Source organism: Sceloporus undulatus, chromosome 1 (assembly GCF_019175285.1).
Source record: "Sceloporus undulatus isolate JIND9_A2432 ecotype Alabama chromosome 1, SceUnd_v1.1, whole genome shotgun sequence".
NCBI lineage: Eukaryota > Metazoa > Chordata > Lepidosauria > Squamata > Phrynosomatidae > Sceloporus > Sceloporus undulatus.
This window is the reverse complement of record NC_056522.1, coordinates 216,260,687-216,288,377: the sequence shown is the minus strand read 5'-3', so window position 1 is coordinate 216,288,377 and position 27,691 is coordinate 216,260,687. Positions and strand designations below refer to the sequence as shown.

The window sequence follows — 27,691 nt, the reverse complement described above, 5'->3', positions numbered from 1 at the left end:
CATAAGATGTGGTTGTGGAGCTGTGATTAAAAATATCTGGAAGGCTCCAGGTTCCCTTTCCCTATATAAATATCCAATATCTCCAATTACAATTTCTAACCAATGCAGAGGAAGTGCCAGCATTAAATCAAACATGAGATGTGTTACGTTACTCCTAAAATAACTTGCATAGATTATCATCTTACAACCTTTGAACTTGGGGGCCTTTCAAATAACACTGAAGTGATCTCTGAAAATCTTGGCCCATAAAAGAAGAAAGATTGTAGAAGAGTCTCTCTGCTATTTTGATCTTGAACTGTGGAAGAAGACTGCACTAATTTTCTAAACAATCCATTTTAAATCAAAATCAAATCCCCTGCTGGACAGAAGTGGCAGAATACACATTTTTTTCTTTAGGAAGACTTGCTTTTTTAAAAAGCAAGCCTCAAACTGGTATCTAGCAATGATAATCTGCTGTTATATATAAACTGCCAAGTGCATTCCTATTTCAAAAAGAATTGCATGGTATTATAAACTGATTTTATATATATGCTAATATGTAAAATGGCCACACACCCACAATTCTGGCAAGACCTGAGTTATATCTAGCTTTTTGTGGATTGTATCCATTATGTCCAACTACATCAACAAGTTTTTTTAAAAAAAATAACAAATCTTGAACTTGGAATGGAATACTGACAAAAATAATGTAAGGCTTATCAGATCTCTGTCAATCTGTGTAGTTATCGAGAAGTTACCTTGCTTTTTGCAAAATTCAAATGCTTCATCAAAGTTCAAATTCTCAAAAACTGTGGAAAAGCTGTAGCAACTATTTTCAAATTTTATCCAAGGGACAGTCTTTTCATCACACCAACCCTTATTTGCTGTTAAGTTCCTCTCTGTGAGAGAAGGAAATATTTAACTGTAACAAGTATCAGGAACAAGCCACAGCCAGACATATGTTCTAAAAGTTCCACACACTTTACATTCATTTATTGTAACAGCTACATAATATTACTGTCAGTTTTAGAACTATATGGGAGGACTTTATGTGTGTTATGCCCGGGGCAGAATGACAAAATCTGAGAGGAAATGGGGCAACTCTGCTTTTGGCTCAATTTTTGTTTTGTTCTGGAACTTCCTCCAAGAAGTATGCTGCAGGTCCACACCATAATGTTTACTATTCTTCACTGGACCACTTTATTGTTTCTTGCTTGTTCCAAAAACTCTCCAGCATCAGTGCTACTGTTAATTAGTATTGCTGTTAACACAGATGTCCACAGAGAGTCCACAATTCGAGCATGAGGGCAATAGGAACTTTTGGTTCATGTTTCTCAGTAAGTAGTGTTCAGAAGCACAGTGCCTCTGATATGGGCGATAATATGTAGCATTATTACTATTAAATGATAAAGAAAAAGAGTTAGGGTATAAATGATATATATGCATGCAATATGTATGCTCCATTAATGAAACACGAGTTTAAGCATGAGGAGAAAGATAGTAAGTCCTGGTGCCTAGAGAAAATGGTGGTTAAAAAAAAGGAAGGCTGTAATAAATTGAGAAAAGAAGAACTACATTGGATTCACAAACTAAATACTCTAATCCCCAGTGGTTTAAACGAAGATGTGGATTGGAGGACAGAAATCTAACCATCTTTGTCTTCATTATTTTTTTGTCTTTGGCTATTTACAATTGTTTCTACAATTGTGCATATTTGTTATTACAGTTGCTCTTCTGTTTTAGCAGGGGATCCAGCCCCCCGCCACAAAAACAAAATTGCCAATATTCAAGCCCCATTGGCTTGAATGGTGGTGTATGCTTGCGGGTGCCAATGGGTGTGCATTGTGGGCACACGTCCCATTTTATCCCCCTTCCTCTGCCGCTTGTGCATAAGTGAGGGACGTGGATCCCAAACTGGAAAAAATGGAGAGGCAACTGTACTATCACTCTCTTCAAATCCTGCATTCAAGTTACATGTGCATTGAAAGTAATCTATAGTGTTCAAGTTTGGAATGTTTGTATGTGTTTTAAATATTTGTAGGACACTGGTTATGATGTAGGATTTTTTCTGCAGTTAACACTGACCCGTAACAGACTTTGTACTTTTTTACCAATACATCAGCCTTGTATTTGGAAAAGGTATTGAACACAAAGTTCACATTGGTAACTGAGGAAGATAGTATCTGGCTTCTGTTTAAATGAAGAACTGAATGGGGCCTTAGGCTATCTATTTCCTTCAGAAAATGATTTATTTATTCCCTATGGACCTTCTCCCAAACTGCTATTTACAGTATGGAATGTGTAGTGAAAATCTGAATAATTGATCATTTAAGTGCTTTATTATATTTGTTATAAAACTTTACACACACACACACACACACATATATATTAAGGTACAGCACGACTGCGCTATACGCGGGCTCACCATATGTGGGCTTCAGGTCACATGGACGGTGAGTCCTAATATGATGAATGGGGTATGCGCCCTTGGTGTGTGCTGCGGAAACACACCCCATTCAAATGAATGGGGCTTGATCAGACACGGGATTTGCTTTACGCAGGGGGTGGTGGTGTCTGGAATGGATCCCCCGTGTAAGACAAGGGCGCACTGTATAACTCTTTTTGTTTACCTTTTATTATTTCAATGAGTTAGGTTTTATCCTTTCTTCTTTTCTTGCATTATGACTAACAGCCATTTATAGGCTTACACTATATGAATCTGTTTAATCCCTTTTAAAACTTCCCACACTGGCAGCCAATACTACATATGTCATTTGTGTATGGGGATTACAATGTCTCATTGGTATTTTGGGATAACTGTTTTCTTTCCTTAGGTAGACATGTTTTTGCAAATTGCTGGTAAAATACACATCAAGAATATTTAAATAAGACATTTTCACTATTTCAACTTCTGCTTTTAAAAAGATGCTCAAAGACCAGAATGGGCTATTTGCTGGAAGCATTTTTAAGGTCAATATAATAATTGATCTACTGTTTGAAATATATCATTAATAGGGTTACCAAAGTGAAAACTGGAGAGGACTACTGTTTCATCTGGTGTTGCTTGTTACCTGGTTATGTGACAAGCGATCCCCGTTGAAACTCTCTGTGTTACACAACAGTTAAAGGTATAAAAGCCCTCCCCATTTTTTTTTTTAATTTGGCTGCCCTAGATTCATAAGACATGGACATTTGGATAGTACAGGGTGGAAAAAGCCTGTCACTGAAACGTTCCCACCGAAATTGTTTATCTCCTCTGGAAGTCTCAAGAGCAGGCACAGAAAACTCTAAGAATCTGTGTGAGTTACACAGACTACGTGGAAGAACAATAGACTTACTGGCTGAAATGTGACAAACTGCTCCATTCAAGAGTCTCTCACAACCAGTACTTCTCCAGCGTCCATTAACATCTATGTAAATGCAGCTTCCTGGAGTCTGGGGTTCCACATCTGCCCAGAAGGTAAAATAAGGCTTGGTACCATCTGACCATTCAGTGCTAAGTCCATTCTGACAAAAGAAGTATCTGATTAAGTCTTGCAGTGGCTCCACTTAAACTGCAGAACTGCCTACCTTAGGAAGTCGGACTGGCCTTTCTCTTATTGCCTCCTACCATCTAAGAAATGCTAGAAGATACTTTTGTTCTAGTAACCATTTAATCTGCTGGACTGAGCACTTTATTAGCTGCCTGCCCATTTAAAAACTGTTTTTATTTCCTGTTATTTATTTTAATTTTTAATCTTCTTTAAATTATACACAAGTTCTACATAATTATAGCATGTTGCTACCACTAATTGCTATAGTGCCAATCTATGGAATCCTGAGATTTGCAATATTTAGAATTTAGAATTCTATTTCTAAATTCTAAATCTATTTAGAATTCTCTTCTAGTGTATTCTAGTGACCCACCAAACTACAAAACCCAGCATTCCATAGGGTACAGTGGAATCATAATGCTATAACTGTGTAACATGAAAAAAACTGATATTGCTAATTTTTGATTTTGTATTATGATTACAGTGGAAGGATACAATATTCATTCATCTAAATATAATGCATAAACAAACATCGGTGCTAAGGAAACAGCACAGATTTGCACAGCCTACAGGCAAGATATCAGAGCAATATATTCATTCTAAGAGTCTTATCACATTAATAAGCCAAGACAGAGCCGTGAGAAGTAGCTTTCTGCTTACCTGTCTACATGCCTCAAAGCACTTCTATTCTCTTCCCAAGGGATGTAGTCATAAAAACATGTCTTTTGCCATGCTGGGAAATTCATTTGGCAAAAGGCACACTTTCATGACCATCTCCCTCTGTGAGGAAAACTGAAATGCTTCAAAGGCATGTGGAGAGGTAAAGCCAAAAGCCACTTCTCTACTGCTCTTGGCTTACTTTTGCAGTAATGAGATATAGCAGGTACCTGATTTTTCCAGGAATACTTCCTAGATTCCTTATTTATAAGTTGGATACATGTTCCATATTGGGGAAATACTGACAAAAATGATATCCCTCTTGACAAGTTGTCCCCTTCTTGTAATAACCAGTAATAGTCCCCTATAAGAAAGCTCCATATTTTTGGCTTCTGTCACCCTGCTCCATGTCATTGGCTACTGTTGGTGGAGATGGCAAAATAATGACACTGAGACAAGGATATAAGAAGTTCTGAATAAAAAACTCTGAAGACCATGACATAAGGGCTAAATGGGGCTGCCTCTCAGGCATGTAAAAGACCTAAATGTAAACAATATTATAAGCCCCTTTGAGCCATACGAGTTCCCTAAAAATACAAGTCAGTTGTATTTCCTTGTCTGTGGTTACAGAGGAAGGTGTTCTATTCTAAAGGAAAAAGGAGGCTTTTCCTTCATATGTTTTCTGCAGATCCAATTCTTTTTATTGTTGTCATTTCTGACCTATGGCGATCCTTAAGGTGAACTTATCATAGAGTTTTCTTGGCAAGATTTATTCAGAGGGGGTTTGAGTTTGTCCCCCTCTGAAGCTAAGAGAATGTGACTGGCCCAAGTCATCAAGTGGGTTTCCAGGGCTAAGCAGAGATTTGAACCTTGATCTTCAGAATTGTACTCAGTGCTCAAATTATTAAACCACACTGGCTCTCAGAGTCCCAACTGAGCTCATAATAAGACAGGAAATTTCATATAAACTGATAATTTATAAAGCTTCCAATATGCAAATATAGATCCACCTGCATGGCTGTGAGCATGTGGAATCTCCACAACTTGATGTTCCAAAAGATGTACAACTTGCCTTGTTGTATGGTCTGCTTGACATATCCTGTATTTTGGCTGCTAGATTAAAAAAAATCTGTTTTCCAGACTTTTCTAATAACCAGTGCCCACTACACTAAGTGCATACCACTTTCTCACACTCCTGGCAGACTCTTCTAATATCTCTTCAGATCTATCTCAAATTTCAGTTTCCTAGATGTCTAAAAAACAGCTTTGCCAGTCTGGAAAGCTGTTTGACCTAAATCCAACTTTGAGTCGCTACTAGAGAAGACTCACTGAATCAACTGCTGAATAAGTCAACACTCATGATTTAATGGGTCTATGGAACAATCTGGGGCCTCTGGAGACTTCAAATCTGAGTGATATGCAGACAAATGTCCCATTTCAGAATTTTGTAATAATATGGGTGTTTCTTGACTAAACATAATCTAAATATTTCAGGGCCCCAGCTCATTAAATCTGGACAAACATGGAATATCTCATGTTCGGATCAAAGTCAAAACTTCTCACTGACATTTTGGTTTTTCCACTAGCTGAAAGGTGGAGAAGGTGAAGTTTCTTGATTCCCTATCCTACTTCAATGTCCCACATTTCTTGAAAGGTTGAGGGAGTTGGGTATGTTCAGCTTGGTGAAGAAGCTGAGAGGTGACTGAAACATTACATGATGCCACCATTTAAATATTTAAAGGGCTGTCATAGAGAGGAGCGTGCAGGGAAAGACTATGTCGAATGGTTTTCAGTAAGAAGAAGGCAGATTTAGATTGAGCATTAGAAGAAACATCTATAACCGAGTTATATACACCGCCTCTGGACAGCAATCTGCTGGGGATGTTCTGAAGCATTGGACTTGAAGGCCAGTGAAATTCCTTTCAGTTCTGTGATTCTGTGTTTCTAATATCTCTTCCTGAAGGTTGAGGAATCATCCAGAAGAATGGATGGTAGAAACATATGTGGAAAGCAGAAGGAGGGATGAATCAGTGAAAACTCTCTCTCTACCTTCCATCAATATTAATGTTCTGACCAGATCTGTACTGACGGATGTTCCTGCCAATGCAATAAAAAGCTATGGAATGAACTGTAATGTATTTCTCTGTGCCTATGTCATTGAGTTATATAGCTAGGATCTGCTTCTATACTCCTCCCTCTTCCACTCAAATGTTCAAGTCTCTGAACTGAGAAAGTGGCTGAAATCAAAAGTTACTTTTCTCTACAAATTCATTGTGCATCTTAACTTTAATATACATTCTATCTGAATGCACCATGTTAAAGAGGCAAAGTTTTCAAAAACTTACATCAGAAATGAACAATCCAATCCAGTGACTGTAGCCCAGTCGATTTATAATTATGGTGAGGAAGGCCTGGTGATAGTGGTCTGCAATGCTGACCAAATCAGCACCATTTTCTTTGCATGTTTTTAAAGCCATATACCAAGTCATATTGCCATTGATTAAAATATATGTTCTGTTTGCATATTCCAAAGTATTTGGTATTGGGTACATGACTGAAGGGTCTAATGTATATCTAGATGTATCTGTGGCAAGGTGAAAATAAAAGATCAAGAGTCACTCAAAAAACATTTAAAAATTTCTAGTTTTTTGTTTACTTTAAATAAATTCTCACTTTTCAAACAGGATATAGTCATCTCTGGAAAGATTATAAATTCTAAGAGCTGTTTATGACCTATAAAGTCCTATATGACTTCCCTGTAAGCATACCACAAAGTTAAGAAGCTGTTTTCTCAGGAACTTATCGTACAAGGCAAGAATTACATTTGTATAATAGCTCCCTCTATCTGCTTTTTTGTTGTTGCACCCAAGATAGCTTTAAAAGCAATTCTTTTTACAATTAAAAATTCATTATTGAACTCTTTTCTCACTTATGTTGCACTGTGATGTAAGTGTGAAACTTCATGCTTTTAAAGGAAGCCCCCACTTATGCAAGGGTTAAGGGCAGAGTCTTATGTGAAACTTCATTTTAGGATATATTTTTGAGTAAACGTCTTAACCTATGTATATTTCTAACAGAAACAAATTCTTTAGGTTTTAAAGTACTGCCATTGTTCAGGCTGTAAAATACTACAATTAATTCTTAAGCATTAAGAATTTCCTCTGCTCCAAGGTGCCAGCTGGAGTATAAGAAAGGACAAGAATCAACAAACATTTTCTAAAGAAGCTTTAGTCAATTTGGGGAGACAGAAAGAGTGTAAAGCTTTACTATCAATAGCAGCTCCCTCTGGGGTGACATACTTCATATTTTATTTCAAAGAAAGAGACCAGACAGATACAGTAAACTGCAGTAAGATGAATGTAAGCCATGCTTGTTTTACAATACTAGCTGTGTTTATTAATTGTTACATGGCCTAAACAACTTTACTAAATTTAATGGAGTAACTTATGACTCATATGGTATCCTAAAATACTTTATGCCTTTAAAATAACCTGCTGCAACTAAGATATGGAGAAAAACAGGCAATCAAAATGTATGGGTCTATGACTGCTTCTAAGCTGAAATTGTAGGGAACCACTGGAAGCATGCATAGCTTTAGTTCTAGAAAATTTGGCTGAATGAGTCATCCACATATATGGATTACACATTATAACACATTGGAGATGTTAAATGTTTGTGTAATTTTTTACAGTAGCAAAGCAAAAAATAATTCTGTACCTTGAGCTTTCTGGCAGACAAACCCATTGGTTTTTTTGCAATTTTCTAGGTCCCATTTACCCATTGAATTGAAACTAGGATTATTTAATATCAAAGTACATAGTGGAGCTTCTTCCTGAATATCAGAGCTGTTATCATAGTGATTCTGAAATTAATATATTACAGTGGAAAATAAAGTGAAAAGCAATATATAATACTTTTATGTAAGGTAGGAACAGTAAAAATATAGAAGACAAATCTGACCTGCAACTATGTTGCAGTGTGAAGTCCCAAACTCCACTCCACTCCTCTGTCCCATGGTTTTCTGTTGCCCCCTCCAGAGTTCGATGGTTACTGCACAAACACAGTCTCCTCTGGGGTTTTCTTAAACCTTAAATATTTTTTGCGGATAAAAAATGTACTTCCACAAAACCTCCGGGTTTTTACAACTCTGCTGACACCGTTTTTGTTTTTTTGCATGTGTGTGGTGCAGTTGCATTATCTAGCCCACATTTAACTAGCTTGTTTGCAGAATATTGTGGGAGACCTTACCAAAAATCTTAGAGACATCAAGACGTACTACATCCACAGCATTCCCTTAGGCCTGTTACAGACTGCCAAAATAAAGCTGCTTCGGGTCTCTTTGGAGGTATGCTGTTTAAATGTTGCATGCAGCCTAAGAATCCGGAAGCTGCACCAAAGCTGCACTTCGGTGCTTAGGAATGGAGTGTGGCTTTGGTGCAACCTCTGGACTCTTAGGACCCATGCATCATTTAAATAGCATACCTCCAAAGAGACCCGAAGCAGCTTTATTTTGGCAGTCTGTAACAGGCCTCAATCTACCAAGTTGGTAATTTTATAAAAACAAAAAAAGAGATCAGATTAGTCTGGCATGACTTGTTTTTGAGAAACCTAAGTTGACTTTTTGTGATTATGACATTAAAGACTTAAAGACGCTCTGTTTAATGAGCTGATCAAGAATCTTCCCTGATACTGATGTCAAGCTAACTGGACAGTAATAGTTTGAGTCCTCTTTTTTCCCTTTTTGAAGGTGGGACAACATTTGCCTTCCTCCAGTCTGCTAGGACTTCTCCTGTTCTTCAAGAATTCTCAAAAGATTATTGCAGTGGGTCTGAGATTACTTCTGTGAGTTCTTTTAATACCTTGGATTTAGTTAATCTGGGCCTGAGGACTGGAATACATTTTGATTAAGCAATTATTTTCTATTACCTCTTTACTTATTCTGTGCTGCATCTCCTTTCTGCATCATCTGCTCCATTTTCTTTAGCTGCTTTATCACACTAGGGGCCAAACAGGATTTAAACAAGTTAAATGAGAGTAATGCCTGCTGTTTATCACATGACATTTCCTGTTTAATTCTCATTTAAATCCTGTTTGCCCCCTAGTGTGATAAAGCAGTAGGTTGAGCACCCTTTTCCTTTTGTTAGAAAACTGAGGCAAAATAAGTGTTGACTAGTTCTGTATTTTCCCTGGCCACTTTTGGCATTTCACCATCTTCTCCATGCAACAGCCCTACCATTTCCTCCTTCTTCCTTTTGCTAAGGTTGTTGTTGTTGTTAACTGCCTTTGAGTCAATCTCGACACATGACAACCCTATAGATGAGACATTTCCAAGACACCTTATCTTCCACTGCTCTGCTTAATTCCTGCAACTCCATACCTGTGACTTCCTTAATAGAGTCCATCCATCTGGCATGTGGCCTTCCTCTCTTCCTACTTCTCTCTACCTTTCCCATCATTATTGTCTTTTCCAGTGAGTTCTTCCTTCTCATGAAGTATCCAAAGTACAACAGCCTCAGTTTGGTCATCTTGGCTTCCAGAGAGGTTTCCACCTTGATCTGCTCTAGGATCCATCTGTTTGTCTTTTTGGCTGTCCATGTCCTCAGCACTCTTTTCCAGCACCACATCTCAAATGAATTGATTTTCTTCCTATCATCTTTCTTAACTGTCCAGCTCTCACATCCATACATGGTAATAGGGAATATGATGGCTTGTATGATTCTAACTTTTGTGATGAGCTGCTAAGTACATACCTAAAAAAGCTTTTTTTTATTATCCTTAGCCTCTCTAACAAACCTTCGCTTTAGCCTTTCTGACCTTCCCCCTCCACATGCTACCTATTTGAATTCCACTTTGGTGATTTTCCCCCTTTTCCATTTCTTATACATCTACTGTTTAAAACTTAGCTTAGCTGAAAGTTCTTTAGTCATCCATCCTGGTTTCTTGAGACATCTCCTATTTTTCCTCCTCATTGGAACTGTTGAAAATTGTGCCTTCCAAACCTCTCTTTTGAGAAACTCCCATCCATCCTGAATTCCCTTCTTTTTTAGTATCCCTGACTATGAGATCACACAGTATTCCCCTAAGTTTACTGAAATCCTCTTTCTTAAAGTCTAGAATGCATATATTTCTATTCTTGGCTTCCCCTTTCCACTGTAAAACAAGCTCCAGAAAAATGTGATCTCTCCCACCTAAGGATCCTGCTACTTCCACCCCATTAACTGGGTCATCCCTGTTGGTTAGCATTAGATCTAAAATATCTGATCTCCTCCATTGCCTTTTCCACCATTTGAACAATGAAATTGTCTGCCAGGCAAGTGAGGAATTTGCTGGACCTTAAACTCTGCTGTTGCGTTTGACTTCCAGCCAATATCAGAATTGTTGAAGTCACCCATCACTACGGCATCTTTCCTTTCTGAGTGTGTAGTTCTAGAAAGGCATCTTCCAATTCCTCAGTTTGACTTGGGGGTTTGTAGTAGACTCCCACAATAACATCCCTGGTGTTTATTTTCCCTTTCATTTTTATCCAGATGTCCTGTACCTGGCTTCCAGGATTGAAGTCCTGGATCTCTTCACAGGTGTAAACATCCCTGACATATAGCACTCCTCCTCCTCCTTTCATGTTTGGCCTATTTCCCTTTTAAAAACTATACCTCTCTATTATTACACTCCAGTCATCAGAAGCATGTAAAGTGTGCTGCTTTACAATAGTGTTTGCTAGTGCAGTCTGAGAGTGCTTTGCTGTCCTCCCTCATTCTCAGATGGGGAACTGAGAAGAGGATTGATGCTAGATACTTGCAATTGGTTTGTCCAAAATCACACTGTGGATTGCTTCCCCTCAGTTTCCACTCTGCAAGTCATTTGCCAGTCAAAAAGATACAAAATGCATTGTTATTCTTTCCTTTCTTTCAGGAAAACATTTTCAAATTGGACGAGTACGCTAATTAATTAATTAATTTCTAACCTACTTTTCTTCCAGGGTACAACCTGCTTTCTTTTCTCCCAGTTTTAAGCCACATAATACCTTCTACACTTTTCTCAAAAAAGTAACCAAGGAGGCCATCAGATAAGGTAAGGATTTGTGGCTCTCCCCCTTTTGAGCACTGATAGCTTCTTGTAACGTTTGGACTGAAACCTGGGGCTGATTTGCTATACCCATGGCATGGAAGCCACCTTTTGCCACTTTTTCATTGTCACCCAGTCATCAAAGCTATCTGCCTCTTACCTATCTAATGTGAGAGACCATCAGATTTCCCCCCACTGTGCCAGGGACTAGCACTATATTTGTTCCCACTGACTACAAGTCCCTGGAACTTCCCTGGAAAAAAAGAACCATCAGCTAAAAGTCTGTGGACAGGAAGTGGTTTACAGACTACCATGCTAATAGCCCTGATGTATATAATATCTTTTTATACCTATTTATATATTAATAAATTTATTCATTTATTGGATTTATATCTCAACTTTCTCCCAAAATGGGATTCAAGGCATTACCTAGTTAATGTTACTTTTCCCAGCATTTAAATGGTGAACCCATTTGTCAGAAAATTTGAAAAGGAGGATACAAAAAGGTGTGTGTGTATAAAAAACATCATGAGAATGCACACAAATTTCTCATAAAACCTCATAAGCACTTGCCTGCATTACTCCTACTGGAGACCAGTTGGAATATTCCACTTCCTGTCCATTAACCCATTTTGCATAATCACTGCTCTGAAGACCAATCCAGACGTTAGATTTATGCCCAAACAGGTTCATTGTGATGAAAGCTGGAGAAAGTAAAACAAAATTAATAAACAAAGCACCTATACAGATACACATATGCATGCATGCCCACATGCACATACAAAATCAAACAGTTCAGGGATATAGTGTTTGCTGCATTATTAATACAAAAGTGAGAAATGAAACTGTCTCATGCAACCAGCTGAAAATATCAGAATGTTAGGCCCAGTGGTTTCACTGGGAAATTTTGTCTTCTTTTTCCACCCACTCACTACAATGGACATATGATCTACATGAATTTGCTCAGATTCAAGTCTCAATGAATTTACTTGAGTTTATTTCAATATCATAGGATTGATTAATTATTTCTTTGGTAGGGAGAGAAAAATCTGCTGCTCCTTTCTCTGCTTCAGTTTGGATCTCTGCTGTTCCATTCTTTTTGCTCTGGCAACATCAAACCCCCCAAATAATTTCTTTGTGAGGAATACCTGCAACTGGCAAATAATTTATGGATTGGGAGAAGGACAAAGCTGTGGACTTTGTGGGAAATCTTTAAAGGATGTAGCAAAGGTACTGACATTTGCTACATAGGTTTAGCACCAGAAATATCTAAAGCCTGCAGTGGATTCACTGCCTCACTGACATGAAAGCCGCTATCTAGCATTATTTACTTCGGACTAACTCATTTTCAAAGAACAACATTTTTGACAACATTATTTTCTTTTCTCCACCACATCAACCTGAAAAATACATCTGGAACGAAAGTGGGACAAGGCCTCCTCAGTAGCCAGTGGAACTTCCTAGAGAGGAAGTCTGACTTGTTACCTGTTGTCCTTCTAGTTAGTAGTGAGCATCTCCTCCCACATGAGTCTATCTGAAATTTGAGCTCCTCAGAGGAGGCTGTGCTGCATGTCCCAACATCTTGTGAAGTTAGGTTGGTATATGTATTTACATAATAGAGTCTTCTTTGTAGCAGCACCTCAACTGTGGATTCCCTATCCAAGTAAGTTAGGTTGGCTCCATCTTTTCTACGCTTCTGGTGGGCAGTCAAAACAGTGCTGTTTCACATGGATTTTAACATTTGAAGTTGTTCTGTTTTAAAATTGTATTTAGGATTGTTTTTAGACTGCTTTCCAAAGTCTTTAAAAGTGTATTTTAATGTGTTTTAAAATGATTTATCTTTGTATTGTTCTGATTGCTTTCATTTGTTCATTGTCTTGGGAGACTTGTGGGCTAAATGCCTTAAACAAATAAAACACTTCTTTGCATCAACAGGCCTTTGGGAAGTGTTTATGGGGGAAAGTTTTCTGATAATGTACTGCACTGCCTGCATGTCTTGTTTTATAACGGATAGAATTTTTAATGAGTATATTGGAGCTAGCAGTTAGCCATGGAAACTTATTTGGCAGCCTTGAGTAAGTCACACTCTCTCAGCATCAGAAGAAGACAATGTCAAACTATCTCTGAATAAATCTTGCCAAGAAACCCCCATGATAAGTGTACCTTAGGAGGGTCTCCCATAGGTCAGAAACAAGAATAGAATTCCAAGTACAAATCAGGAGGGACCTATGATAATTTAAGTGGTATGGCACTACTATAACTGGGTAATGCACAGTTCATGGTCATGTGTATAGACCATAGCTCTAATAAACAGATGACACACTTCTTTTCTAAATTTTCATCTTATTCTGTCTAAATGTATCTTTTCCAATTAAAAATCAATGTACAGCTAGAGTGCAAGATCTTTAGTTCTAGGCAAATCCTGAACAGTAATAATTTAGAGTTATAGTAGAGACAGCAACATTTGAATCCAGGATTTTCTTTTCTGATTGGTAATTGTGCTTAGCCTTACATGGTCAGATCAAAACTGCCTTTTTGCCATGGAAAGTTGCATAATGGGAAACTCACTCACTTTAGCTAAGAATTAAAGCAATTGCACCAGAGAAGGTGTGTGTGTATCTCCCCTTTGTTCTTCAGTGATGCTTATGAAATGGCCTTAACCATTACTAAACATCATTTTTGATTTTTCAAAGTGTACATATTTAGAATACATTTTCAAACTTGTATAATGGTATAAAATACAACTGTACTGTACCTTGTTCAACTTCACTTTCAATTGAAGCAAGTGAGGCCTCATAGTGATTACAGAATGTTTGGGCAGAATACCAACTTTTCAGATGACTTGGATCCTTTGGAATCTGTAGAAGAAAGCACTATAGGCAGAAGGAAATGGTTATTTAACTGAACTCTTAGACTGAGACTTGTGATCAGAAAATGGAATAATATAATATAGTTTTCACTGGTAGATAAATTAAAATTCTTTTGTCCATGAGCCTGAAATTTAGAAGTACCAATGATGCAGTGTTAAAGAAAGGTACAATCTACTTCCCTGTTGTCATATGTAAACTTATCTGTCATGATTACAGAATAATATGGCATAGATATTGCCAGGGGATTTCCCACCAAAACAAATGCCAGCTTCAGAAGAGGAATTTTCCACAGGAAGGGGGGGGGGGGGGAGGGAAGAGTTGAATTCCTCTTCCCCAACTGCTGTGATGTTATCAGTTCTTCCATTCACCCTGGCCAATAAGATTGGCATTTTTAAAAAGCCTGGAATCAAAATTCAAACACAGATTTGTTGTTACTATATGCCTCTAGGTTGCCTCCAGCACATGGCCACCCTATCCTAGATTTTTTCCACTGCCTTCCTCTAAGAATGACAGAGTGTAATTTGTCCAAAGTGACCCATTGAGTTTCCATGACTGAGTGGGGATCAGAATCCTGGTTTCCCAGAGCTACAGCCTGACACTCAGACCTGTACAACACACTAGCTCACCATGTTGGCTCTCAAAGACACATTGCACTCAATTATATAATGAATCACCTAGATGGGATTTTAGCTATATAGACAAGAGTTAGAATGAAATAAAAATACATAAGTGTAAGCAGCCAACCTCAAAGGATGCAGAACTAGCTGGGTAAAATTTCTCCGCACAACTTTCCAGTTTTGCTTCCACCAGTGTATTCACTGCTGGAATTTCCCTGAACTTCTGTCCCTTTTGTATCTCATCACTTTGCAAACTGTTTGTTTTCCAATTTATCATTTTATGGCACCAAATACAGAGCTTGGAAAAATTCATTCTCTTTGATTTACAACTCTGAAAAAAGTAACTGATATGGAGGGCTACTGCCCAAAGAAGTAACTTTTCCAAAGTTCTGCCTGCAACTTTCCTTATCACTGACAATAAAGACAGTAAAATAGAAAAATTATTTATTATTTTATAACAGAATTCAAGATGTGGCATTAAAATTATTTTAAACATTAAACACCTTGAGTTTAATTAAAGAGTAGCATGGCCTTAATGGGCTGACCATTAAATGAATTATCTTTAAAATGGAATAGGAAAAAGGTGCTCCATTTGTAATCACAGAGAGCTATTCTATCTACCATCTGAGTGGAGAATATGCAGCAAAGGAAATAGATAAAGTACGATTTTGAACAGAAGGAACAAGCATGGTTATTGGGGATGTAAAAAAAAATTCTTTTCTTTTTTTCTTTTTAAAAACCTAACCAAACATGTTATTACCTTAAATCCAAAATAGAGCCACCCTTTTGGACATGTTCCCTGAGGAGTCTGTTGTTTTGGCACTTCTCTCTCAACAGTCAAAATCTTTTTACGTTTGCAAATACAAGGCAGCGATATAGTACAATTTGCAAAACTCCAAAGTCCTAAGATATACAATTAGATAATAGTTAACAAAACTAAAATTACAGTGTAAAAACAGATCTAACAAAATTGGCTGAATGTACATATCATTATAACCATAACATTATAATTATCATATTATTTTATACTGCATAATATTATTATACATTATCCATTATAATTATTAGTACATTATGTCTGTATTATATTATTATACATTATAATTTATTATTGATATTATTATATATATATATCATATGTATATGTGTGCATATATCAGTGTCCAGAGACCAGTGTGTCGATGATGCCCCAGCGTATTTATCAAAATACACTCCCACAACAGTCAGTGTTAATGCAACACTAATAACTAAAAAAGTACTGTATGTTAATATTTGTAAAATGAATATTTGTATACACTGTGTAAGAAATACAGCAAGTTTTATTTCATTTCAGCATACGCCTTCACAGTTGGAGGAATCCACTGTTTTTATTTCTAGTAGAACAGACACTACTGGCAGAATGGATATCATCTCCCTTGCCTACATACCAGTTATTCACAGCCAAAATCTGCTCCAGTAGCAACTCTCTAGTACAGATCTGGAGGCAGCACTGCACAATGGCTTCATGGGGACAAAAAGTAAAGAGGAAGTCCCATTCCCCAAGTGTTGGCTGTGTTCTTGTGTGCCTTCAAGTCATTTCTGACTTCTGGTGACCCTCAGGCAACCCTATCATGGAGTTTCCTTAGCCAGTTTTTTCACAGGGGGGTGGCCATGGCCAACTTCTGAGGCTGAAAGAGTGTGACTTGCCAAGAGAGTGGGTTTACATGGCTGAGCTGGGATTCAAACTTGGGTCTGCAGAGTCATAGTTCCAACACTTAAACCATTACATCACACTGGCTTTATATATAGAGAACTGTTAGTCAGAACCCTGAATGATTTATTGCAGTGAGATGGATTGCTGAGCAATTGCTTTAAAAAACAAAAAAGGATAGGTTTGAAAAAAAGAGGGTGGGTGGGTGGGATCCAAACAAAACCATATGGCACTAGAGTATTTATAATTTGGATGGCAAATGTAGAATCTGTGGCCGAAATTATATTTTTGCTACAGTTCTGGCAAACAGCTTCTTGCTTCCCCCTGCCATATATGGCCATGAAATACACAATTTATTATAAATTCACTTTGTATTACTATTGGGAAGAAACCTGTCAGAAATGTTTGACTTCTGTATCCACTGTACCATCCAAAAATAACTTGCTTTTCATAAATGTTTTCAATGGGACAAAAGTGAAACTAGTACTGTAATCCAGTCCAATGCATGTGTCCTCAACGGTTAGCCACATCTTCAATGGAATTTAAGTTCAGGATTTTAAAATATTTTGAAACTGAACCAGTTTTTTTTCTGGACACTGCTTTATTTATACCTTATTACACAATACAACTAATCTGTCGATCTTTTATTTACTTTGAAGTCCTTTTGATTTAACTGAGGTTTGCTTTTGAAGTGAACATCCCTTAACCAGCCCAAAACAATTCTATACAAGACACACTGAAAGAGGAAAATTGTTATTTTGCTAATCATAAACAACAGTTTAATCTCATATGTTAGTCAGATACCTTCACTTCCTCATCCAAGACAGTATGAGTCACATATATTGGTAATTAACATGTTAATAGCTTCACCACACTGCAGATAGGAATTTCCATACTGCAGATGGGAAAGCTGGTGTCTGTCTGGCTGTCATCCATGCAATACAAACCCCCATGCTCATTCACAGAATCACCAAATTTGGTGTGCTATCTATTGAGAGAGAAAGAAAAATCACAGCAAGGTTTCAGATCCAGTCTGTCAACTACTTCAGGTATTTCCTGAACCAAGCAAAATAACCAACATCACAATGGACAACAGTTGGTAAAGCTGCTAATATAAAGTAATGCAGCACATATATGTTCCATGATCATTTGGACGTGTGTCCAGCTTATGCCTGTAGTTCCTGAACATAAACTGATATGCACACTGATGTACAGATAACCTCTTCTGGATCTTTATGATTACATAAACTTTCAACTGCTCCACTGATAACTATAGGCTCAAATCTCAGCCATGCTGTGCCAACACATAAATGTTGAGGATGAAGCATAACAAGAGTTATACTGGTGACATGGGGAAAAGGAAAGGAAAGAAATCCCACAATGCTGTGATTTCAGTAGATTCTAAGAGAATGAATCACATCAGTGCTCACTGATGGAGATGCTTTGGGCTGGAAGCAAGTTGTTTTTACCAAAAGGTTTCATGAAATCATTTGAAATATGAGAAACAGAAAATATAAAATGCACCTGTTTGGGAAGAAATATAACCACATTTTTCTCCCCCAGCATACACAAGACTCTTTCCACTTTGTCCCCAGTTCTGGTATAATAGTGGTGAGCCATCTGTCCACCTGCAAAGGCATTTTGATTATTTATTTATTGCAAATTATGGGGAAAGCCTTTATCCCAAAGTTATTAACCATACCATATTATGAGGTTCGGTCCCCATTATGGATACCTCAAAAGTCTTGAGTACAAAAAAAGGAAGGAAGGAAGGGTAGCAAAATCTGGAAGACTGGTATCGAAGTATCAAAGCAAAGGACCAGCTCCCAGTACCGTCTTTATTTCTAAGAGTATTTCCATGAACCATGTGGATAGAAATACTTAGAAAACCAAAATGGTGAGAGACTAGGGAAAAAGGGTAAGCTGAGCAGATCATGCTCAAGGACGATGGGGTAAGTGTAGCAAGGCAGGAAGGGGGGAAGGGAGAGATGTTAGAGAATGGGAATGGAGTGTTTATATGCATTTTGCAGAGTTTTGTTTGCTTTTAGTATCAGCTTTGTATGTTTTAAAGTGGTGTCGATTTTGACTAATTTGTGCTTTTGGTGTGGCGTGTGCTCTGCCTATAAATATATTGTCTGGTTGTTGCTGCTGTTTGTATTTCTTTGCATGTGGATGTGTTGGGTAGTATTTCTCTGACCACAATCAGTTTGACTTCTTTGAAATGGATACTTACATCATTTGAGTCTCAGACTCTATCCTTGCCTTGTAACCAGCTTCTTGACCAAGTTATGTGTTTGAGCCATCAGTTTGCCTCAGGCTCAGTGTGTTTAACAGAAAACAGTGACCTCAAAACAGCAAGTTTATGTTTTGGAATTCTCACCTTTATTTGTGGTGTGTGTGTAACAAAACATGTTTTCGGCCTTACCAGTTTGCCTTCTAGTACACACCATTTATGACTGGTCATACCCACCGTGGTAGCCATTTTGGGCAAACCTCACAAAATTCTACAGATGCTCACCAGCCACAAATGTTGGTAACCTGATGCAGCACCAAACTGAAGCTAAGAGGATGTGGATCTGATCAGTGCCCGGATGGAGACCACCTTCACCCCCTGTATTCCATCCTTAGTTTAGTTGAGGAAAGGTGGGAAATGAGTAAGTGTGATGAATACTGAATTTAATTGTGTAGTTTAATCAATGAAAGGAATAAATATGAATGCAATGTCCTTTATCCAGTATGATTAATGAATAACACTCCATCAAAAGTGTTTCTCTCTTATGCACACTTTCCTGGAAACAAGCTCATCTGAATGCAGTGGAACATATTGTCTATGTAAACATAGTTGCATAATAAAAGTGTAAAATTAAGGAATATGATCAGAGAGGTCAGTTCCACAACATTCAAGCTGTAATACACTACTGTCTTGTCAATGAAGCTGTAAGGCAATGAAATGGTGTCTATAGTACTATAATTTTCCAGAATTTAAAACAGAAGATTTTGGAAAACCGAAATTTTTTATAAAGTCAAAATCTTTTCACCAAGGCAATTACATCAAGCAACAAGGAATTGTTTCAGCACATTTTTCTGTTCAATTATTTTTCTAATCTAGAAGTTGCTTCTGTAACTGTAACATCTTTCTCTTACAGAAAAAACTGAAAATAAACAAGATGCCCAGACTGCATTCCCTATGTGTCAAACCAAAAATGCATTTGTAAGATTGGTCAGGAAAAAAACAGATGTACACTATATGACAGTACAGTCTTACCGAAACCCTCTGCTTGGTATTTTTGAATGCAATGCAATCCACCAATTTTTATTCATTTTTGAAACCTGAAAAATAATTGTTATAAATATTATGTCTTTCTTGTGTTTTGACACATGGCTGTCTTTAATCAGCATCTTTGTGACTTATCTGGGCCTACGAAACATGGGCATATTGCTGTTGGACTGCAACTTTTATCATTCCTTAGCATTAGCTAGGCTGGCTTAGGCTGATAAATGTTATAGTCCAACAATATCAAGAGGACCACACACACGTCATCCCTGTTTCAAGAAAGCAAGACAGAAAACAGCACACAGAATAGTAAGACTCATGTACAGCACAAGTTAATGCACTACCCAATACTTAACTACTTGCATGTTCCATTAAGTTCAATAAATTTATTCCCAGTAAGTACTTATAAGATGGCGGTCTGAATGTTCCATGATGGATTCCTTGTGCCATAAAATCTGAGGACTGCAGACTAGACATGCTATTCACCATAAAATAAATGAGACCTAACAGTATTGCAGCTTGCAAGACAATGGATATTCTGGCTTTTAATTTACTTTGTGTAAACTTCATACTAATCTATTTTATTGTAGTATGACATTTGTTCTATAGTTTGTTTGGTTTTTGCACAAAAACTACATGCAAGGATTTCTACTTTTAAAATGTGCAGATGATGATATACAACTGGCCCTCCTTATCCACAGAAATTTTTAACCACAGATTCAAGCATCCATGGCTTGAAAATATGCAAAGAACAATATAAATTCCAAATAGCAAACTTTCATTTACCATTTTATATAAGGGACACCATTTTCTATGCCATTATATTTAATGGAACTTGAGCATCTATGGATTTCATTATCCACAAGGTGGGGCGTGGGGGTGGGTGGATCCAACCAAACCCCAATGGACATTAAAGACCCACTGTATATGGCATAGCACAATGGCAAAAACTACTCAATGTAATGAAAGCAAAACAAAGAATTGAAACTGCATTGAAATTATTTCTGTAACTTTATTGTGGGCAATATAGTTACAGGAGAACTGTCACTGGGGACGTGAGTGGCAGAGGAATCAATGGCAAAAAATGCACTTTACAAAAATATTTACTTTGCAATAAAATATTTTGCAATTTATATCATGTCAAATATGATCTACAAAGCACTCAGGGTGGCTAATTTAAACCTGATTTGATTTAAAGTGTGGTCCTAGAGTTTCATGTGCCTCCCCCACAGCTGTTTTCATGGTGCTCAGCCTCTCCAAACATCCTAGAACATTTTTTTACTGGACAAAAGAAAGGTGTACTTCCTCTGATGAAAATCATGAAAGAAAAAAGCAACAATTTTCTTTTTAAATGGAGGGTGCAGAACTCTCCTGTGCTGTTTACCATAAACCCCCTGGTATTCCATACTGAATATCCAGCCATTTATTAAAAAGCATTTTGACAGACCCTGCATCTCCAGGAAAGTCTCAGGGGCAGAAAATTGGCTCTCGGATCCAACACAGTTGCCTCAGAAACACAGCTACAAATACTTATATATTTTAATAGTACTTTTTTTTTACATAATTCCAATGCTTTTTATAAAGTGTGTGTGTGTGGGGGGGGGGGATGAACCCTGAAAATGTAGAACATTTGTAGAAATGTTACCTTTTTTATTCTGTTTTGAATAAATTTCTGTTCTTCAGAGGAATGTATTGTTGCTATATCACCATGGAGCCAGCCACAAACAAACTGAAAAGTGGCCCACTCTGAGGCACTGTCATAAAAAAGGTATTCTGCTCCTTGAAAGTAAAACCACGATGGCTCTAAAAATCAAGTCAAATACAATCTGTGTGAATAGATGCATGGGAAAATAACTGTGACTAATACTATTTTGTTGCTATATACTGTATATCATAGAACAGATGCTGATAGCACATATACAACTGCTATCAGTTCTCCATGTAGATGCTAAGGATGTTACCACACCAGTTTGGGGACAATCACTATTGCACAGCTCTCCAAATGTATGATGGTGTTGGTTCAGTTTTGGTTTCAGCCTCCATAGCCCCTAACCCTTTCCCAGCATGCATTTCAGTCTGTATTTATTTTTTATTTATTTTAGCACAATTGTGCAATCATGGCAAATAAATTAGTTTAAAATAAATAAATAAAATAAATTGAGAAAAAAAGAAAAGAAGAAAAACAGCCCACTTGGGAATAGGAACAGGAGGGGAAGCATAATTATGCCCACTTGCACCATGTGACTCCCTGCACATTGGAACTGTTTCAGAAAGAACTTATCACACTCTTTCAGTAGTGGAAAAACAGCGTAATTGGAAGGCATTGACAGGTTTTGCCTGTCAATGAAAAGGAGCACTCCAGCAGTAGATAGACCATACAGCAGCTACAGGACAGACATGGCAACATATAATAACGTATGGGGTCTGAACTAGAGCTCCCATCACTACTGATAGTTAACCATGTTGGTTGAAGCTTTAGGAAGTTGGAGCCCAACCAATCCAGGAGGCCACACTCGCCTATTCCTGCCTTACAACTACTACCTATAGTGCTCCAAGGTGTTTATTTTTTTACCACAAAGCTAAGCAAAAACTGTGATAAAGGCATGATTCAGACGATGCTAAATGTATTGAAGTACCATTAATTTCAGGGGGAAATTTATTCATATGCTTGGTTGTTTCCAAGGACCTTTTGCTGGATCATGCCCTAAATATATATTAACTGGTATTAATGCTTTTGCTTTTTGGAATGGTTTTTGACATATTGAATCTTCTTGTAGATTAGGAATGGAGGATATGTGCCCCTCCCATCATCTTGCAACAATTACTGTGCTGGCTACTTCTGGTAGGAGTTGCAGAATGACAACGGTGAATGGACTTCATATTCTCCACCTTTATTGTATCTGCTCTGACATAAGTCCGCATCATGAATCAACAAACTCCTGGTTCAATACTTTTCAGCACATCCCCATCCCCCCAGATACTACATCTTGGTTATATCTGGAAGTCTCCCAACCACCATGAAGCATAAAATGCTTTCCACAACATCTATTGTTTCCATTTGAACAACCTTATTTCTTTAAATTTCAAAGATATACTTCTGCAATTACATTTTCAAGGATTCCTTCTGTTATATATGAAAAGCAGGAATGTAAAATGAAGGGCTTTTTTGAAGGGAAGTTTAAAAAAAACCCACTGGTTATCCAAGTAAATTTGCAGACTTACTATATTCCAGCCTTTAGAAAAATGCAAACTTCCCCTCATTTTGATTACTTTGGTAATTAGTATATTACCATTCAACAGGTGCAAAACAAAGAACATTGATTTTCCCCATACCATTAATATACCATTGTGGAATCTTCGTTTTCATTCCTGTAACAGAAATATTCAATTTAAAGAATATGCACAGGTTTTATACTAAACATACAGCAGCTTTAACATTTACTTAACTACAGGCTGAATCTCCCTTATCCAAAATGCTTGGGACCAGAAGTATTTTGGTTTTCATTTATTTTCTTTATTTTTGTTGGATTTTGGAATACTTGTATTTGCATATATATACATATCTTGGAGATGGGACTCAAGTATAAACATGAAATACATTTACATTTCATATGCACCTTATACACATAGCCTCAAGGTAATTTTATACATTATTTTTCATAATTAGTGCATGAAACAAAGTTTGTGTATACCAAATCATCAGAAACCAAAAGTGTCACTATCGTAAGCACCCTCCCAAAAAGTTTTGGGTTTTGGAGGACAGTCTGCCCTATGTATTTGCAGATTTGCCATCTGTGGAACTGAGCATCTGTGGATGGCAAGCCCGCCCGGGGGGGGGGGGGGGGAGGAGGTTGGGAAGATGATGAGGAGGAAGGAGAAGGAGGAAGGAAAAGGAAGATGAGTGGCAGCAGTGGTGATGGAAAGGAGTAAGAGGAGGAGGAGCAAGGAGGAGGAGGTGAGGAAGAGCAAAAGGAGAAAGGAAAAGGAATAGGAGTAGGAATGGAGACAAAGGTGGGATGAAGAGGAGGAAGAAAAAGGAGCAGCAGCAACGGGAGAGGTAACAGAAGGATGGGGATGCAGGGAAGAGGAGGAGGAGAGAGGAGGAAAAGCTGCGGCAACAGCAACATGAGAGTGTAAGAGGAGAAAAAGAGGAGGTGGGGAAGAAGAGGCAGCTCCCTGCCACTGTGAGAGTGGCAAGGCGGGGTTTGGGTGGGATGGGGTGGCAAAGTCCCACTGTCCCTAATGGTGGTATGGCTGCATAGTCATGCCACCGTTAGTACTATGGGACTTGAACATCAGCGGATTTGAGGGCCCACTGTATTTTTCATTTTGGAAAATTCTAAACTAATTAACAAAATACACCGATATTAAATTTTATAAACCTGCCAAAGCTGGTAGTTATATATAGGTTCAGTTGACACAAGTGGTATGTGTCCTGCTTTAGGATGAGACCATTTTTACTGCTCAGTCAACTGTAGTACATATGTAAACAGATCAGACCAATGGCCCAGCTAGCATATTAATGCCTCCTGATTGGCAGCAACTTTCTAGGGCTTCAGGCTGGAATTTTTACTGTCCTATGCTGCCTGATCCTGTTTTAACTGCAGAAGCAGGGTTTTGCCCCAGGGACTTTCTGGATGCAAGGGATGTACTCCACCACTGAGGTATTGTCCTCCTTCTCAGCAATCATCATTTTAGGAGCTAAAGACATTACAACATATAAGTAGTATACTTCATTTTTACCTTTTCGTATTTTGCATATCCATTCACGCTCTGAACTGCAATGCAATGGTAAGACTGTTCCATTAATTTGATATGCAGCACAGTTCCTCATATTATCTTCAATATAAAGCTTCTCTAAAAAGGCAGATGCAACCTGTCACAAAACAATGCATTAGTCTCATGGATGATTCAGAGGCAAAATTAAAATATCACAACAACAACAACCCAAAAAACAAAACAAAACAGGTTTGAAGCAGATGCTTCTCCTTTGGGGCACTGATTAATTATGGCCATTGTAATGGGTATTTCTCATACTATACATATTCATATACAACTACCAAAATTCACATGTGTACCCTGTTATCATGTGCACAAGTGGCTAAATAAATGGGGCTGTGAACCAAAGTTGTGTGCTGGGGCCAATGTGGAGGTGGGCAGATTCATGGCTACTGACTGGTGCCTTCTCCATCCCAAGAGGTTCAGCATCCTCCTTCGGTATAGGACTCAGGAGTGGCAGCAAAAGAGGAGTGAGCTACCTGCTCACATCTGATTGCCTGCAAGGTGCAGTGGACCTGAGCGAAGACTGCACTGGGCAGTCTTCACTCAGGTCCAGCAGAGCAGCATATATTGCCGTGCGGCTGGCCTCCTCAGGCCAGTTGTTCCTTGGCACCAGCTCACTCACCCTCCATTTTCTATGTATGCTTATACAGTAGGTTTGTCACAACTATATGAGGTGGAACATGGGATCAGATCTGGGTAGGGAGTCAGTACCCTGGAAAGGGTACAGGCAAGGGGCTCCCTTATGGGACCTAGAGAGGGGAATGCACCAGAAATGGCTGACCCAGGTGGAGACTGGAGGCATTTCAGGCATCCCCACTCAAGTAGAAGCACTGGGGTTATTGCCTGGGGTGTCCCATTGCTCCACTTCTGTCCCCTGGTGGAAGCTGGAGGTTTGGTTTCATCAGGCAGCAGGTAGGCTGGTCCCATGCATGTGCCAATTAACTGCAGCTGTAATCAATAAATAGTTGTGGCCATTCATCGCCAAAGTTCTGTGTTGGGTCTTTCTTTGGAGTAGCATACGTGCCCCTGGACAGGCCATTACCTTCCCCCAAAAAACAACAGAAAAGAGAATGTGAGGAAAATTAGCCTCCTAAGGGTACTCTTATGAACGTACTTTTTAAACTGCAGACATAGTGGTATATAGAGGGCCACTTAAGTCACTGTAAACGTTTATGTTCTTTTTTCTACAGAAGTTCAGGAACAATGTGTTCATGCTCATGCTAAATGGTACAATAATTCTCAAACAGTTTGATGACTGCAGTCAAAGTACAGAATTTTTGTACAAGATGACTGTTATCTCTTTGTTTATTTTAATTACATCTACCTTGCCCATATTACACATTGTACTTTGGATATTTTAAAATTACTCTGAATGTCATTATTTAAAGTTTCATTCAGGTAAGGGCTGACCCAGTGACTCTGAAAATGTGTTAAGTTCATACCAAGTTCAGGCACTACTAGAAGCCAGGACTACAGAGAACTCTTGTTTATAAGTAACAAGCATTCTGCTGGTGCACACAATGCCCAGCTGCTGTTCCTTTGCTCCTCTTACTTGTGGAAACAGCTAAAGAAATCACAGCCTTTGGCCAAAAAATTTTCAGTGTGAGATCTGAAATAAAGAGTTTGGCATGTTTCTCCTCTAATAAGCCATGATTTGAATTCACAAGGAGTAACTGAGTATCATGCACCAGTATACTGCTCATTACTGAAAATCAGTCAGAATTCTGTTTTACCATATGAACATAGGCTGAATCCTGTTTAGAATAAGCAGGAAATTTCTCACATGGGACCAGAACAATGTGTTGTATCAAATGGAGATGTAGATGAAGTGTATCTTCAAGATGTTGCTGGACTGCAATTTCCAATATATCTGACATCTGGTTAAACTGGGTAGGGCTCGTGGCAGTTGCAATCTAACAGAACCTGGAAGAGCACACTTTGCTTAGCTCAGCTTGAGAAAAAAAGCATTTCCACTAATACAACTTGAGACACCTGATTTTCTCCAATCTTTCCTACCACCACTACCTTTGAAGCCATATCCCGTTCTATACCACAGGATCCCTCAGGAACAGGAGCTTAACAGGGTTGTTTTCTATTTTGTTAAGCCTCCTTGGAGGTAATAGAGACAGAAAGAGAGACAGAATCAGTGTGGTGTAGTGCTTTGTGTTGGACTATCACTCTGGAAGGCTAGGGTCTGAATCCTCACTCAGACATGGAAACCCACTGGGTGACTTGGGCAAGTCACACTCTCTCAACCTCAGAGGAAAGCAAGGACAATCTCGTTTTAAACAAATCTTGTCAAGAAAACCTCGTGATGGTGTTAGGGCCTTAGGGCCACCATAAACTGGAAATGTCTTGAAGGCACCCAGCAACAGCAGCAGCAGCAACAACAACAAATATTTACAGGAGTTCCATCTGACCAGCCCCAGGATCCTCCAGACAATGGGTTCCTTTTGTTAAGTCCAATCCAAAACTGTCTTCCTTCACCACTGTAATTAGAAAGCAGACCAAGAAAGAAAGAAGGAAAGAAAAGATAACAGATGAAAATACATTATCCACCATGGTAATCTTGGCAATCATCAAAATGGAATGTGTGGCTGGAACTGTGCTAAATGGATTGGAGTGGGGGTTGGATTTTTCTCCCGCTGCAGACTATTTTTAATTACAAATTGCACAAATAATCATTATCAGTCATCAGCCTCCATGTAATCTTTTACATCACAATGTAATTTACCTTTCCATAACAGTGACAATAATATTACTTTATTTTCTCCAACAGGTGATGTTCAGTCACTGCACAAAATGTTTCATTTTGCATAACAAGTCTCTTCAAAATCTCCACGGCAAGTTTATTGGTCCATAGCCATCACCACCATCCTGGCTTGTTGTTCACATAGGGTGCATCTACTGTAAAAAAAAATGAGGTTTGACACCACATTAACTGGCATGGCTCCATCCTAGTTTTAGTTGCAGTTTTGTGAGGCATCAGCACTCTTTGGCCGACAAGGTAAAAGACCTTGTAAAACTACAAATCCCAGGACTACCCAGGATGGAGCTACAGTAATTAAAGTGGTGTCAAACTACACTATTTCTACAATGTAGCTGCATCTCTCATCTATAAAATGCATGCTAGTCTTAATAAAAATTATCTGCCTTTCCTCACAGAATGCTTTGTATCATTCTGGAGTGTTGATATGTTGGATTAACTCGTGACCTTTTTTCTACCT

General features: G+C 38.2%; 1 protein-coding gene across 7 annotated transcripts in view; it reads right to left on the bottom strand.

The window, feature by feature from the left end:
• PLA2R1 (phospholipase A2 receptor 1) overlaps positions 1 to 27,691 on the bottom strand; it is a 72,898-nt gene that overhangs the window by 5,357 nt on the left and 39,850 nt on the right. For 3 of the 7 annotated variants that reach the window (XM_042445249.1, XM_042445252.1, XM_042445253.1), the window contains 13 exons: positions 26,869 to 26,953; positions 24,426 to 24,558; positions 23,016 to 23,051; positions 21,328 to 21,485; positions 19,674 to 19,738; positions 17,933 to 18,036; positions 15,479 to 15,621; positions 13,987 to 14,104; positions 11,805 to 11,935; positions 7,887 to 8,031; positions 6,515 to 6,753; positions 3,318 to 3,486; positions 738 to 878 (listed from right to left, as the gene is read on the bottom strand). In XM_042445249.1, coding sequence (XP_042301183.1) covers positions 738 to 878; positions 3,318 to 3,486; positions 6,515 to 6,753; positions 7,887 to 8,031; positions 11,805 to 11,935; positions 13,987 to 14,104; positions 15,479 to 15,621; positions 17,933 to 18,036; positions 19,674 to 19,738; positions 21,328 to 21,485; positions 23,016 to 23,051; positions 24,426 to 24,558; positions 26,869 to 26,953 — 1,667 coding nt within the window. Of the gene's footprint in view, positions 1 to 737; positions 879 to 3,317; positions 3,487 to 6,514; positions 6,754 to 7,886; positions 8,032 to 11,804; positions 11,936 to 13,986; positions 14,105 to 15,478; positions 15,622 to 17,932; positions 18,037 to 19,673; positions 19,739 to 21,327; positions 21,486 to 23,015; positions 23,052 to 24,425; positions 24,559 to 26,868; positions 26,954 to 27,691 lie in introns of those variants that run through there. The other 4 variants (XM_042445250.1, XR_006101382.1, XR_006101383.1 and 1 more) reach the window with 4 other exon arrangements.